Source organism: Callorhinchus milii, unplaced genomic scaffold (assembly GCF_018977255.1).
Source record: "Callorhinchus milii isolate IMCB2004 unplaced genomic scaffold, IMCB_Cmil_1.0 Scaffold3, whole genome shotgun sequence".
Taxonomy (NCBI): Eukaryota; Metazoa; Chordata; class Chondrichthyes; order Chimaeriformes; family Callorhinchidae; genus Callorhinchus; species Callorhinchus milii.
Genome location: NW_024704744.1, coordinates 51,439,480 through 51,456,767, shown reverse-complemented (window position 1 = coordinate 51,456,767; position 17,288 = coordinate 51,439,480). Strand labels below are relative to the sequence as shown.

The 17,288-nt window shown below is 39.3% G+C and overlaps 1 protein-coding gene across 3 annotated transcripts in view; it reads right to left on the bottom strand.

The window, feature by feature from the left end:
* Positions 1-17,288, bottom strand: part of afg1lb (AFG1 like ATPase b) — a 50,594-nt gene that overhangs the window by 11,838 nt on the left and 21,468 nt on the right. For all 3 annotated transcript variants that reach the window (XM_007892891.2, XM_007892892.2, XM_007892893.2), the window contains one exon: positions 5,991-6,073. In XM_007892891.2, coding sequence (XP_007891082.1) covers positions 5,991-6,073 — 83 coding nt within the window. The remainder of the gene's footprint in view (positions 1-5,990; positions 6,074-17,288) is intronic.

Below are 17,288 nucleotides of genomic sequence, written 5' to 3'. Positions count from 1 at the left end.
CCACAGCACATTACAACTTGGCTAATGTCTCAGTTTTATAGCACAAGAGGAAGTCTCGAGAATACATTGCCAAAACAGAAGTGAGAACCTCCAACAAGCTACATTATTAAAAAAAGATACAGAGGGGATTTTTTTTCTGTAATGAATCATTACTCTTCATATTCATTGGACAACAATAGTCTACTCTCAGGAAATCAATTGTGGAACAAAATTCCTTCTCAAAGTTCAACTCCACATTATCTTGAATGCTTCAGTGTTGTTTATACGCAGATGAGGGTGGGTGGGGTGGGGGGGAACCTGCACTTGAGATAACTTAAACAGGACAATGCTGGAACCAAATGATGGGAAATGGGCTGCTGGGTGGAATATTTAACTCTTTCAGGTGCTACTGTTCTCACACTTCGCACTCTTTAAGATTAGGAATTCTCTCCTGTATACAACAAATATTGAGATGTGCTATAGGTAGCAATACATAGAGGTTACAAATTCATTATCTGCTCACTTGTTACTTCAATCATTTAAGTCATTTATTCTTGATACACTACAATCTTGAAACAGTTTCATTTTTCTTCACCTCTGCCACTTAACCTGCCTTGGCCCAATTCCGCACCAAATGTCGCTGATACTCTTATCCACTCCTTCATTACCTCCCAGCCAGACCTTCTAAATGCATTTCTCGCTGGTCTAGCTAGCTCCACCAGGGATAACATCCAACTTATCCTCACCCACACCAAATTCCACACAACCATCACCCCAGTCCTTGCCAAACTCCTCTGTCTCCCCAACTCCCCATGGACCAATTTCAAGGTCCTTATCCTCATTTATAACTCCCTGGACACCCTAGCACCATCTCGCTGATCTCCTTCTATCCACTCCCGTCATCCCCTCCGCACAGTTAACTCAAGCTTGTTGCATGTCCCCACCCTCTCATGAGCGAGAGCTTTCAGATTCTATGTCCCTAACCTCTCAAACTCCCTTCCTCTCTATCCGTCTTCATGTCCCAGCTTGACCGCACCCTGTTCCTTCCTTTGCTGGGCACTCAAAGACATTATCCTGCATGAAGAGTGCCATATAATGCAAGTAGTAATTGTTGTTGTATAGGACATGCAAAATACATAAGGTTAGGTCACAATAGCATAGTAGTCAACCGATGAGTAGGAAGTGATTGGACAGTAGAATTGCATGAGAGGAGATTGCTCTTCACTCCATTTAATATACTACAGCAGTACAATGACAAACGGTTTATATGCTGGAATACTGTACACCTTTGCATCATATTTTGGATTTGTAGAACCCTCGATAGCTTTTCTTTATTGTAAATATACCACTAAAACAACAACAGATTGTATTTATACAGTGCCTTTCATGTCGGGAGGACATCCCAAGGCGCTGTCTGTCTGATACCATTATTGTAAAGTACTCAAAGACATTATCCTAAATGAGGAGTGCCATATAATGCAAGTAGTAACTGTAAAAAATCATTTTAAAACAAGTATTTTTCTATACATTTTATATATAATATAGATAATAGGTTTTTCACAATACATGTATTTCATGCCTGGATTTGAAAAGGAAAAGTAGGGAACAATAGTGCAACTTGAGTTGTAACAGCAGAACAAAACAAGGGATTTTTTTTCTTTTGAACCAAGAGTTCCCAGCCAGCACAGTGTCCAGATAAAAAACACTTCACAAATATTACTTTCAACCCATCATCAATGTCATCCAGACACAAAAGCACACTTGCAGCTTTGTGAAGCAAACCTGCCTTGTTGAACTCTGCTGCTGTTGGGTTCAGACACAGATTTAACTTAGGATTGTAATGAATCCAGTTTGTTTCAGCTTCCAAGCTTCAAAGTTGCAAGTGCTTATACCATCATGCCTGGAGGAAGGAGAATCAGGGCTAGAGAAGTATAATAAACATTTTTTGAACTTGATAAAGTGCCATCCATGTCGGGAAGACATCTCAAAGCACTTCACAGGATGAACTGTAAAGTGTATTGACTGTATTTGTAGGCAAATAACCAGGCTTACTACGTAAAAATTAAGCACTTACCAAAGTTACAGACATTTTGATGTTGCTCCAACATTAACAATCTTTGGTATAAACACAGAAGTTGCTGGGAACACCAGCAGGTTAAGCAGCATCCATGGAGAGAGAAAAATTAGTTAACGTTTCAGATCTATCACTTTTTGGCAGAACAAAAGGTCATAGACCTGAAACGTTAACGGATGCTTCTCTCTCCATGGATGCTGCCTGACCTGCTGCGTATTTCCAGCGACTTCTTTGTTTATACCAGATTTCCAGTACCTGCAGTACTTTTCTTTATTAACATTCTTTGATTTACTAATGAATAAAGAGCCAATTACTTTTGATAATAGATTGAGGCTTATGTGGCTGTATAACTTCGTTATGTGAAGCAGTTTGAGACACCATACTAAATCCAAGTATTATTTATTTTATTGTTGAGAATGAAATTTATTTTTTAAAAATATCATAATAATCTATTGTCAAATAGGACATGCATGAGAATAGGCCTATCTTAAATCCCTTTGGTGCTTCTTTCTTCCCCATGAAAAGTGCTTTGCCTGCTCTTTGTCCCTCTCCAACACAGCATGGACAATAAAACAAAATTTAGTGTATGGAATATCATTGGCAGAAATCTATATTCTATTACAAGGTGTTGCACCATTGTGCCACCTTCTTCTACCTCTGTTTTTACACTCATTTCTCTTCTCCAATAGCAATGTCTCTCAGTGCCCTTCCACAGTCATGGTGCAAGTAGGTCACTTCCCCCCTCTTAGCCCTCCCTGATTCTGTTCTTCATTCAGCCACTTGGAGATGTGCAAAAGTGTCCAGTAGAAAGCATGCCTGATTTCTGGTATAGAAGTTTACAGTTGTTTGTGATATGATTTTCTAAAAAAAATCTTGCAAAAACATGGTTAAATACAACTGGGAATGCACTGATCAATTATATTTAGAAGTTACTATTAGAATTTGCATCCAAAGAGTCCAAAAGATTGAGCGCTGATATATTCTTGTTTTGACAAGAGTTTATTCATTTAATTCATGTCTGACGACAATGCAAAATTAACCTCAATGTCACATAATAGTCTCAGAATAAAAAAGAACACACATACTAATGCTAAACACTCCTGCGTTATCTTTTTATAGCATGATCATTCCCAGCCTTACCAGAAAAATAAATTGTGATGCTTAGTTACGGGTAATGGTCCTGAATTTAGCTCAGGTTTCCTTAAGCAAACAGGACTAGGAAGAGATTCAATAGATACACCAGGGATAAAATACTTTATTTTTATTGAGGAACTAGAGAAACTGGGGCTGTTTTCACTAGAACACAGAAGGTTCAGTGGAAACCTAATAGAGGTGTTGAAAATGTGAGGATTCTTGATATGGTCACTATTTCCCTGGTCAGTAAGGCAATTAAAAAGACATAAATTTAAGATCATTATTGAATGATACAAATGGAGAGGTTAGATTTTTTTTCAAATACACCACACACAAATGGAAAACCCTACCAAAGGCAATGGTTGAAGTAGAATCCACAAAAGCTTTTAAAGGCAAATTAGATAAATAATTGAAAAGGAAAATATAAAAGACAGAGAAGTGGAACTAAATGGATAGCTCTTTCAGATAGCCGACAGGGACACACTGAACTAAATGGCCTTCTTTATTTCTCTAAAATTCTATGATTCTATTCTATAAAGATCTTGATAGCTGCATCGTGTACGAAGGACATACAAGGAGACATTGGTAATAAATATCCAAGAAGAATCAGTGTAAAGCAGATATCAACTTTTCAATTTTTAAATTAAAAAAATCTATGGCCAGTCAGAATAACAATTGAGTAGGAAGGTTTTTATCAAATTTTTATCTTCACAAAACCCAAGCAATTATAGACTTTAGTCAGATATAAAATGTCTCCAATTGAAACACTATTGATACATATTAGAAGAGTTATTAAATTTGGTACACCCTTACATACTATACCCATTTTCTGCAGTGTACCAAAATAAATTTTTGCTTATTTAATATATAAATTTTAATATAAATAACAAGCATTTTTAGTTAAAAGCTGCAATTTTTGCTTTCGGATTATTTCTCTAAATGCAGAAAATGTTCTTTTGGATTCACTAAATCCAACTTTCCGGTTTCCACCTTTGGATATATTATGTTTAAAGATTGTTGCGCTGCTGGAGTTTGCTGTGCTGTTCTACATTGTGCCGACATTCTGCAGTGCTCTCCTGTGTTGTGCCTTAACCTTGTCAACCATCCTCTTTTAGAGTTGGCCATTGGACAGCGGGTTCCAACACAGAGGACTAAAGAAATCAGCTACGTATAAAGAAACCTCTTAAAATCAGTTACTGTATTTGAAAATCATTCACATTTTCTACTTTTTAATCACTGTGACGATCTATAGGGCTCCCACTGAGTATTCTTAAAGAAACAGACAATACCAACAATTCAAATTCATCATTAACAATTCTGATCATGGAGATGGCTCTGTCACACATTGACTGTAACTTACAAGAGGACATTTACACTGATAGACGGGGGGGGGGAAAAAAACTTCAATTGTAAAATAATTTGGGGACAAAATTATTTAGCATTCCCCTTGTAATGCAGAAAACATGCACAACAGGTGAAAGAGTCTGTCTTACACCCTTAAAAGAAGAAAATGTCTAATAGAGTTCATCTGGTTATAAAGATCTTGTAATTATTTTACTTCCATCACAAATGCTCATAATGGTGAATGTAACGAAGAGCATAGATTTGTAAACCACTTTGTTCATCAGATGCTAGGGATCCAAAAAATGTAATAAAATCACAATTCATTTATGATTAAGTAATAGCTGAGAAAAAAATCAATTTGTGATGGATTATATCCTTTCCTGCCCTTCCCCAGAGTCCTGTAGCTCAGTGGTTAGAGCACTCGCCTCGCAGGTGAGAGCACCCGGGTTCAATTCCCAGGCGGGCGAAACCTTATATCAAATGTAAGGATTGTTATCAGATTACAATTAAGGATTAAGATCATTTTCTTGGAGCAAGATCTTTGTGTCATGGAACTTGGTTTTATGCAGTACTTTGTGTCTCATTTCTCTTTGAAGTGGGTGTCAAAATGGGTCAGTTTTTGTGCAGATTTACAAATTTGGTCACTAATACTATTAATCCTTGCATTTGATATAGTGCCTGTAATGCTGAAATGTCTCAAAGCAATTTGTATAGTGGCTGTGTATTTGTAAGTGAATATAGAATCCAATTTGTGCACATCAATATACCTCAAACAGCTATGAAGGTGAATGACCAATTCATTGGATGATGGTTAGTCAGGATGCCAAGAGAAATGGTGTCATGGGACTTTAACATCCACCTGAACAGGAAGACAGGCTCTCAATTTAATATCTCATCCAAAGGACAGTACCTCTAACACTTCTTTAATACTCCAAGCATTTGTCTCGGCTGATACCCCAATGAATACATAATCTTCTGACCCAGAGACTAGAGTGCTACCAACCGAGGCAAACTGGCACTACTATGCTGATAACAACCATGAGAATTATGAATAGTTTTACTACCTGATATCAAAAATGTGGAGTTCTATAGCTCAGTGGTTACAGCACTCGCCTGGCAAGCGAGACACCTGGGTTCAATTCCAGGCAGGTCACGGCGAAACCTTGGGCAAGTTCCTTACTCCACACGCCTAATAATAATCCCTCCCAAGACAAAACAATAATAAATTGCTCATTTTCAATCCACAACTGTTTGTGGGACACTGCTGTGCGCAATTGGCTGCCGTGTTTCGCCCACAAATATACAGTCAATTCACTTTACAGCAAATTCTGTGAAGCGCTTTGAGATGTCGAGAAGACGTGAAAAGCGCTATATCAAATGCAAGGATTATTATTATATTATTATAAAATATAGATTGCCAGTTTTCCACAACAAGAACTTTTGAACATTTTAAACTTACAGATAATAAAGTTTTTCTGTTCTAGCAAGGGATCTTTTCCGGTAGTCAATCCCAGAATCCAGCCTGACGGTGTCACAATACATCTGCAGAAAAAAAAATATTGCAAAGTAGTGAAAGGTTATTTAAATCATTTATTTGCATCTGGACATCCATGACCCGAGAAAAGGTTCACTCTTTGTGCTCCGTTTAAGTCTCATTTTTAATATTATTCTCTACTTTTGACCTTTTGTGGGGTTTTTAAGCCCTGTAAACTAGTCAACACAAAAAAAATGAAGATTTGAAATGGAGTATGAGTCATTTCTTGTTAGTGTTGCATCACAGCAAAACTCCATAAAGCATTAGGCTAGTGCAGATATTCTTGAACAAGAATGTCAGCCACGTTGTGAGAACTTAGTCTAGAGTGAGCAAAGGGTCGTTTAAAGAACCCTTGTGCTCTTTAAACATAATGTCCTGGATGAGAGCTAACTTTCTTCAGTTGAACGTCAACAAGACCAAGGCTCTCCTGATTGGCTCCAGTCAGCGCCTCCACACCTCAGGCGCTGACAGCATCAGCATCCACAGTCCCATACTGCACCTCACTGAGTTAGTCCAGAACCTTGGCGTCTTGTTTGACCCTCAACTATCCTTTCTACCCCACATCCATACCATGACCCGCTCTGCCTTCCTCCACCTACACAACATCGCCCGGCTCTGCCACCGTCTCACACCACAGGCCGCCGAAACCCTCATATGTGTTTTCATAACTTCGAGGCTCGACAATGCAAACTCATCGCTTGTCGGCCTCCCCAACTCCTCCCTCCATGGGCTGCAGATCATCCAGAACTCTGCAGCCATGCTCTCCTGAGAGCCATGCTCTCCTGAGAGCCATGCTCTCCTGAGAGCCATGCTCTCCTGAGAGCCATGCTCTCCTGAGAGCCATGCTCTCCTGAGAGCCATGCTCTCCTGAGAGCCATGCTCTCCTGAGAGCCATGCTCTCCTGAGAGCCATGCTCTCCTGAGAGCCATGCTCTCCTGAGAGCCATGCTCTCAGGATTTGATGCTATTTGAAGTTCACCTTCCTTGGAAATGTACTATCTGATGAGTTAAGGATCGATAAGGAAATGATAGCTCCTTAATGAAAGCAAGTGAGGCCTTTAGTAGACTGCTCAAGCATGTTTGGAATCAGCACGGTATCAAGGTTGCCGCAAAATTGAAGACTAAGGTGGTTGTCCTTACCAATCTCCTGTATGTATATGAAGTTTGGATGCTCTATAGAAAGCACGCTCAACAGCTGGAAAGGTTCAAACAAAGACGCCTTCACATCTTATTTCCTATTAGGTAGCAGGACAAAATCGCTAACATCAAATTACTGGAACATACTGACAGAACCATCATTGAGGCTATGATCATCAATGCTCAACCCCGTTGGGCTGGACAACCTGTTATGATGGATGACATCCAGTTGCCAAAGCAGGCGCTTTATGGAGAACTGGTGAGTGGCAGAAGAAACCTGGGCAGACAGAAAAGGCGCTAAAATGACACACTGAAGATACATCTGAAACAGTGCAACATGGTTGATGACTTGTGGGAAACCCTGACAGACAGCAATAGCATGCTGAAGTGAAAAAAAGAGCGAAGGGCTTTGAGGAACAGCGCAGGATCAGGGTGGAGGAAAGACATGAGAGATGAAAGCATTGACAAAGTCTAAGGAACCTCCAGGAGAACCCCCCAGGAATGTGGCTATGTATAGCTTGTGGTAGATAATGCCACATATTGGCCTGCATAATCATCAACGTATCCATCTACCATGAGCTTACGCTCCCTTCACTGTTGGCACTATCATCCTCAAGTACAAGGGATATACTATACTGCATGTTTAGTTTTGTATGTTCTGAAGGTACTGGACTGCCTTCTGAAGGTTGCAATGGTGAAGGTGATTGTTGGCAGAGGGGGTGAGATAGGGAAGTGGATTCTGGGGCTTTCGTAAGCACTCACCACAGGACTAGGGTTTAATTAAAGCTCTCATGTTTTCATTTTTAAAAAAAGTAAAAAAATTATGGAATGAATAAAACAAATTTGTAGTTGTATTAGCTTCTATCCCCACTTTTCAAAAACATAACAATTAGCTCAAGTGACTAAAACTGTATTGTAAGCAAAGTTGACTCCTGTTGGATTTATTCAATCTGGTAAGAAAACCAAGCCCTCATTCGAACTTCTCAGTGTGATATCTGCTTTTCACTGAAACCCTAAAAAACTGAATCTGTAATCTTCAGCAAAAATGGGAAAACTTAAAAAAACTGACTTTGTAATGTTCAGCAAAATCTTTTGGTGGTGAGAGGTTGGAGATTTCACTTATATTCATCTGCCATACTTGTGATCACAGTGAAACTGAAGAGAAATGAAACCCTTAGAGAAATGGTTTGCTGTAATCAGAAATTTAGTGCCATTGAAATGAATGATGGGAAATTAGTACATGAAGCAAATTCACTCTTATAAAGAACATAGCTTGATTAGAATTGCTGTTAAGTGGAGTCATATAATCATTATCAAATGCCAATAGTAAATTCAAAGGGGTGCATTTGAAGTTTGCTATTCCATTAGATTATGATTTTGTTAATATGAATTATATTCTAAAGCCATGTCCATTTTTTAAAAGGAACATAGCATCTCAAAAAAGGAGAGATTTCTTGCCAAATTTAATTTAAAATCATCTAGAAAATGCTTTTGATATTATTGAGGTGGTATATCATTGATCATGGGGCAACCTATGTAAACGATGCAAATCCAAACATGGCTATTTATAAAAGGAATCCAATGACTGGTAAAAGAGTCATTTATATTGCTTATTTTAAATTTTACATTTTTTTTCCTTTAAAAAGCTATTCATGTGACAAGCAATTGTTCATAGATGATGGATGGGCAGACATGGTCAATAATTCCCCAAATTTGAGTGACACAAAAGGACCAAGACCAGACCATATTTAAGGACTCATCTGGATTTGGTGTACTGCAGTATGACAGCTTATAAAAAGATACCATGATTTGATGCCTGCCTTTTATTTACTCTCACTCTCCCGCTCTCTGAATTTGGAAATAATTGTCCTGAATTACTTTTATTCATCCTGTCAGGGTTCTTGACAGGCATTATAGTCATTTTCAATGATGCAATCTTTCATCTCCGATGTATCTTTGCAACCTATTGAGACTTTAGATCATGGAAGTCGCTGTGCTGGAAAAGGACAAAAGGTTAGGCATACGTGCAAAAGCAATGAAGAGAATTAATCTGAAGTTTGCATGACATGAATGAGGAACTTTCTGGTGATGGTATGAGCAATACAAAGCAGGTTCTATAAACCTCCAGCACATATCTAGGAACCTTTGCACTGTGCTAATCACTTACAGTTTTTCAGGTACTTTTATTAAATGCAACTCTTGTACTCCTTCAAAACACTAAAAAATATTTTTTCCTAGTATGACACACAGCAGTTCATAAAAGGTGACCAGGTCTGTGAAATTTCATGTTCACTTCAACTTATACGGGTCCGTTACTCAAACGCCATGCCCGTGTTTTCAACAAAGATCCGATCTGTCACAGTGAACAGATTGCATAAAGGTAAGGATATCAAAGTATAGCAACAAAGGTATAAAAAGTACAGGGAATTACAACTTCAACTAAAGAATCCGTTTGACTAACGTTGAAAGTTTATTTGCAACCATATTTTGTGTGTAGCACTCAGTCCTTAGCTAATTCCAGCTCTACAACAAATAATAATAATCCTTGCATTTGAAATAGCGCATTTCATGTCAGGAAGACATTTCACAAGTGCTTCACAGGATATACTGTAAAGTGCCGTGATTGTTTATTTTGTAGGCAAACGTGACACCCGATTTGCACACAGCCCACAAACAGCTATGAAGTAAATAACTGATTTTTATCTGGGAAATTGATGGCCAGATCATCAGGAGAAACTCCCTTTTCTTTTCAAATAAAGTTATTTGATCATTGTGTCGTTAATGTCCACACTGCTATTGTTGTATCTTTAATGTCCACCCAAACTGGCAGACTGTACTTCAGTTTAACATCTCATTTGAAGTATGGCATCTCCAATAATGTAGTACATCTCCATCACTGCATTGGAGTGTCATTCTCGACGATATGTGTCCAATATGTGACTTTATCATTAAATCTGATGGCTGACACTTTAAGGGTTAAACTTTGCAGCTGATCATAGTCAACGACATTCAGCAGCAATGCTTCTGACCAGAAATGATTAGCAATGCTAGCTGACATAATGATGCAACAAGTTACATTCTTCAACAGTATCAACCCTTGTCCTAATCAGTCTTTAAAATTTAGGCTAAGAACTGATTTCCTGAATCATTCATAATTGCAAGGTGAAGTGGTTAAAATGCTGCAGAATAAATGAAGATTGCCAAGTCAACTACTGGAACCCCGCATGAGACATGAATACATATAATCCCATTCAACTGAGGCAATGCAATGCTTTGTCAGCACCCCAGGTTTCTCTTTGTTTTGGGATGAGAAAATCCCCCACTGACCCGGTTACACATAAAGCACCATTTCAGCAAGCTATAATATGATGATGAGCATTGAGGTGAATTGCTTTAATAAAGCAGGCTGTTGGGATTATATTATATACACATGGTAGATACACACTGTAATAGGGTTTCTCAAGTAAATCAATTAATAAATAAGATATTAAAATCTACAGAGAAATGCTGAACTATTCTTTTTAAAACAAACTAATTTTTGGCAGCTTTCTTCTTTTTATCTCCTGTTTTTAAACTAATTTATAATAGAGAAAGAATGTTCTGGGTGGCGTCTCTTCACAATACAGCTATGTAACACTTATTAAAGTGAAGATCTCAAATAGCTTCTGGCTGCATATTATTTCTTTCCATCTCCCTTTTCTCCCCAACCTTTTGGAATGGGCTCAATCTACTGGGATACAATTGCAGGGTTGAAGATTGCGCTTTGCTACAATGTCAAAGTTTCCATTTTTTATGCAAGAAGTCTAAGGTTGAAAAGTGCTTGAACAGGAAAACCACAGCATAAATGGCAGATGCAAACTGGAAAAAGTGCCTTGAATGTCATCAGTACAAAGAACCCCATGGAGATCATTAAGACCCAAAAATAATTTCAGAGCAGAGTTCTTACTGGTCAGGGATACGATCATGGGATTCCTGCGCAAAAAGCACATTACATACTAAGGTGATTTTCCCAATGCTTATGCTATTTACGTTGTAGTTTTCTGGTTACAAAAACACGTTTCAACCTTAATTTTTGTACACAGGCTATTTGGCCATGAGGGTTTTGCAACCATGTATCCTCCTTATGCTACAATGACCAGCACTGCATGAAATATACTATGTGAGAATTACTGAATAGTTTCAACCTAACTTCTGCAATTGTTAATTCACTGGTTTGACCATATACTTCAACATCTCATGTACGTTGTTTATTGCTGCCTCATAAACTGTCAAAATGTTCCTCCCTCCTTGTGGTGAAAGATCTGGCCTCCACTGAGTGCATTTCTAGAATGGCACAACTAAGACTGGCATTGCAGCATGGTAGAGCTCTAACAACTTGCTGCTTTGCTTTGTGATGTACTTACAGCATTGCAAAGTTGTGGGTGCTTTCAGACTTCCTATTTGAGTTCAAGTTGGGTACTATTTGCTGCAGGTCAGTTGTCATTTGAGATATAGCTCCGGCAATGCCATTTTGTAAAAAGAGGCTAAAACTAAAACATCATGGAACAGTATGCTAGAAGGGGACAAAGGGAAATATTTCAGATTTTAATTTAAGGGAAGTATATGGGTTTAATCACATGTTGATCACTCGAAGAAGTAATTGTATCATTGTCTTTAGAATAAAAACATCTTCTTTGTGTTCAATCCATCAGGTTCATCCAATACAGAATTATAGGTCACTTTAATTTGGCATTCTGGACAAGCTTCCNTTTTTTTTACCATGACATAAAACCTCTGCGATATTTGAAATATAGTGTTAAACACAGGTTAGTAAACTTGCATAGAAGATTAGGTTAATCCTGAATCACTAAAGAAAATGGGGGAGGAGGAGGAGGATTTAAAACGATAAACACCCTTTAGGTACATTGCCACTAAAGCATGTTAATGTTTATTTCCAAATTAAATTAAAAACAAGAGCTAAATTAGATTTAATGGTTTCCAGTTGCAAGATTTGCACAGGATTACTGAACCAGTCCTAATCAATGTGCTGAAACCACCTTACATACTAATTCTTTTCCTTCCATTTATACACACAGAGGAAGAAACCAAACCAGCAACGAAGCAACTGATTTACATATTTTAAAAAGAGAAGCATTGACACAGCAAGAACCAAGAAAAAGGAATAGGTTTTTGTACTCATGGAGACTACCACGATATTTGTCAGATTTAGTTCACATTTAGGCCAGACCAATTTGCTTCATGTGCGGCAGAGCTCCTAAAAGTCAAGTTAACACACTTTTCCCACCTATGGACTAAGTTGCATCTGAAACATTGCAAGAAGGGAGTTCAATTTTTTGATCTCTTATTGTTCAATCCGGAGGGAGAAACCAGAGATAACTAACTCCTTCAGCCGTGTTGAGGTCTACTGCTCATTACCAACAGCTGAAAACTTTTGATGCTTTTTGTTTGAAAAGAATCAACCAGCCTCAAAGCACTTGGTCTAAAGCAAATAGGGGGTTGTACTCCATTCACCATTTCTGTGTTACAGCTATTATGCAAAAAGTATAAAACACTGCCTTTATGCTGCCAAGCCACAACTACTCTCCTTACATCAAAGCATTTTCACCACAAGGGTTTTTTCTTCCAAATTTATTCATTCCCAAAACAGAAGACAACGATTCATACACCCTAATTACATCTAATTATCAATTCCTTTTTCTGTGACCAACTTCAGCCAGAGCTATTTATTAGTTGCATTTCTCACACCCTCCCCCATGCCTTGAGCAAGACAGCTAACATAATGGAAAATTCTTTGGAGGACAATTATTATTTCTTTTTCAACCTGCTCATAAAGGTTTACCTGTGTTTAAATTATTATTCTATTATTGGTTTCAACAAGAAATGCACGTTAAATATGGAGACCCCCTGGTTAATTTGACAGTTCCCCACAGTGTTGCTGCTTAAAGGCAGTGGAAACGACCTCTCCTGTAGGGCTTCTCCTCATGCTTTCTTTTCATGATCTAAATGAGACATTTATTGGATTAGGGTTCTTCTCTGCAGACCTCCGAGGTGGCCTGTCACAAAGAACTTAAAAATCCCAATGACTATACTAATTGCCCTGGGATTAAAAACAGAAAACTTGATTCGGCATTACATCAGCATGCTAAAAACAAGAGGAAATTTATTGGTTTCATTATAACCACTAATCTTTTCAATGAGACGGGAAGTTGGTTGGGTCGAGGCTACAATTAGACTTTTGTTAAAATCTAAACTAATGGATAAACCTATGTGAGTCCAATTGCACAGTGCCAAATAAACCTCCCACATTTTGTAGAAAGACAGGAAAGGTACATCTTAAAAATAGAGAGCTAAAATTGTCATGGAAAGTAATTCAGAAGTTTGTCATAAAATGATGAATTGCTAAGAATTAATTTGCTATCAGTGCACAGACTATGCATGCAAAGTCAATTGATAAGCAAATACATCAGCAACAGATTAACCTCAGTACTCAGCTCAGGTGACAGCCACACAGAGGTCACAGAACTGACCTCACAGGTTGGTCTTTAAGTCATTGTATCTTAGAAAAGGCTGTTGCAGTGTCAAAGTATTAGAAGGCTGCAATCTGACAACTCAATTTAAGCTTCTAGCAGATGATTCTAAGAGGATAGTTAATTGTTGATGCTCTACTATTCACTATTAGAACCATCCTTGTTAGTAGAACAGAGACGTCCAAGTAAAAAAAAAAGCACTAATCTATATGGTGATGAAATCAAGCACTAGATGATTTGAACTCCTGACCAAGTCCATCTAAAACTAACATTTTAAAATATTATCTACACATTTTAATTGAACTGTCCAAATGCTGCCCTTTATACAAACCATTATGTTTGCAATATTACATTATAGTAAATCTCACCTTTATAGTTCTGAGTTCTTTCTATTAGAAGGCTACCAGACTAAAGTTTCTGAAATTATATTTTATACTGTGGTAAAATATACTTTTAAAAACACCAAAATTTGACAATTTAAAGAATAAAGGTGAATAGTTCAGTTAGTTACCTCTCTTATTACATAATTTTGATTTTACTTGGTGTTCTGGTCTTTTAAGTTGGTGTTTCTTTTATGTATAACTTATGTTATATTTAAAATCCCATAAAATTCAGGTGATGTTTGAAACAATGTCCTTTCCCTTCTAGGACCCAGGCTTGGGTTAATCCCTTCAAAACAAAACTAATCTTTTAAAAATAATAATTTGGTCACTCAATCCACGAATGTTTGTGGGACACTGCTGAGCACAATTGGCTGCCATGTTTCACCCACAAAATATACAGTCATTCACTTTACAGTATATTCTGTGAAGTGCTTTGAAAAGTCTCAAACAGGTGATAAGGCACTATATCAAATGCAATAATTATTTTATTATTATTATTCAACTCAGAGTGTTGCATAAAAATCTTTCTCCATGCTGGCTCCCAGTTAAATGAATACAACTTGATACAATTGCTACTGGATGCAGGTCTTAACACAAAACCGAGCTTCATTTGGCACTGGTTAGAACCTTGATTTAAATAAAGTAGTGCTTGAACCTAAGTGAGAGAAGTGAGAAAGTGTTCCAGCTTGAAGAATATCCCTAATGCAGCCGATTATCCTCCTTGGGGATAGTTTTGCAAGATTTCCTTGGAGCTGAGTTGGCTTCATACAACAACAAGATTGCATTTATAGAGCACCTTTCACGTCGGGAGGACGTCCCAAGGCGCTGGACAGTTGGGTCGGGACCCGAGCAAGGGGGAAATGGTCAGGGTGAGGGGAGGGAGCGAGGAGGGGGTAGAGAGTCGAGAGGGGAGCTGAAGGCACAGTCAAAGAGAAAGGTCTTGAGACCCGCCTTGAAGGAGGAAAGGGAGGAGGCGGCGAAGGCACTGGGGGATAGTGCCTTCTAGACCGGAGCCAAAGGAACGGAGGGTACCGGCAGGTAAGTAGGGGGATAGTAGGTTGGAGGGACTAAGGCCGTGAATGGCCTTGTAGGTGAGGATGAGGATCTTGAGTTCGATCCTCTGGGGGATGGGGAGCCAGTGGAGGCGAGCGAGGGTGGGAGTGATGTGGTCGTGAAGCCTGGTGCGGGACAGTACACGAGCTGCAGAGTTCTGAATGACCTGCAGCGTGTGGAGGGAGGTGCCGGGAAGGCCGGCGAGGAGAGAGTTCCCATCGTCCAGCCTTGAGGTGATAAAGGCGTGGACCAGTGTTTCAGCAGCGTGAGGGGTGAGGTAATGGCGTAGTCTGGCGATCTTCCGGAGGTGATGGAAGGCGGTGCCAGTTGTGGCGCAGATGTGGGGAAGAAAGGACAGCTCAGGGTCGAACAAAACACCGAGGTTCCTGAGCGGCTTTGAGAGGTGGAGAGTGCAGCCTTGGATGCTGATGCTGTCAGTGCCTGAGGTGCGGAGGCTCTGACGTGAGCCAATCAGGAGGGCCTCAGTTTTGCGGACGTTGAGCTGATGAAAGTTGTCTCTCGTCCAGCACTCGATGTCAGACAGGCGGCTGTCAGGACATCGGTGGTCGTGGAGTTGAGGGTAGAGTAGGAAAGGTAGAGTTGGGGAGGAAAGGTAGAGTTGGTAGTGATGTGCTTGGCAACAGAATGTCACAATTGAGTCAATCCTCGTTGGCAGTCTTGGCAGTCCAGTTCCTGAGTCAGGCAGGACCACAGTACTGATAGCCCAGCCATCGACAGGATTCAGAGGGGCAGACCCGCTACCTTAGAACACAGATTTTTCCTCCTCGGCTCCTGTTAACCATGCAAGCTAAAGCCCTAACAGGTAGCAGGGTCCTAGCTGGACAAGCATAAGACTTAATGCCAAGCTGAGCATTTTTACTGGTTATTAAACTCTAGCAGTATCCCAATGAATACAATGGGGACCGCAAGCCAAAGCTCATCAACCCGTACTTTCTTTGGAATTAGGTAAGCAGAGTGCATCTCTCGGGAAATATTGTATATTCCATTTAAGACATACTGAAATATCCATGTGTAAGTGGCATGCATATGTGGAATTCTGTCTGGTTTGAACACTCTTAAGCACAGTGATAGGTTTCCAAATGTGTCAGACATCCCACTGACCAAAAAAGTCACAGAGAAACAGGAGTAAAATACCCTCATTACCCCTGGTCATTTGTGTGTCACGGGACCACCTAAGATCAGTCACATTCTCAGTGGGCAAATAAATACAAATAAATCATTCAGTGATAAGCAGAGATGAGACGGGGCATTGGACAGAGCAGTTGAGTAAAAGTTGGCATTCATCCATGGCCTGACAACTTTGCAAAAAAAAGTATTGGATACATTCTTCAAAGTAAATACAGCATGAAGTTGGACACTACTAACAGACTAAATCTAAAAAAAGTAAATAATTAACAATAAATTAGCTGTAAGGAGATTGTTATATTGAGATATTCATAACCATAGATGAAGTTATGCAAAATTGCGCAACATTGGTGCAGTGAGCAGTAATACACAAATCCACACATTGTTCCAACCTTGATTCCTGTTCAATGTGTCAAGTTCCTGATCTTAGTGCAAGGAGATGTCAAGCGGAGGTCAGAGAAAGGAAATTAGATATCAAGTCATTCTAAGCCTTCTCTTGCACACCCTAGTGGTCAGTGGAGAGCATCTCGGAGTTCTATCATGTACTGATCACTAAAATAGTGATCTTTTCTTTTATTTGTTCACATTCAGATATCCCGTTGTGAACAAGTCATGGAATAATGGTTAAGTAAAGGATATAACTGTTTAACCTATCTTTCACTTTTAACTTCACTTCTGAACAAGCACACCAATGTTGTCCAATGTTGGATTTATGGGCTCCCTTCTTCAAAAGACTGGTTAGTCATTTTGCCATGACATGCGCTCTACCTTCCCCCACCTCCACAACACCGCCCGGCTCCACCACTGCCTCACCCCTCAGGCCGCCGAAACCCTCATACACGCATTCATCACATCCAGGCTCAACTACGCCAATTCCCTGCTTGTCGGCCTTCCCAGTTCTTCCCTCCACAAGCTGCAGATCATCAAGAACTCTGCAGCTCGGGTCCTCTCCCACACCAGTCTCCATGACCCCATCAC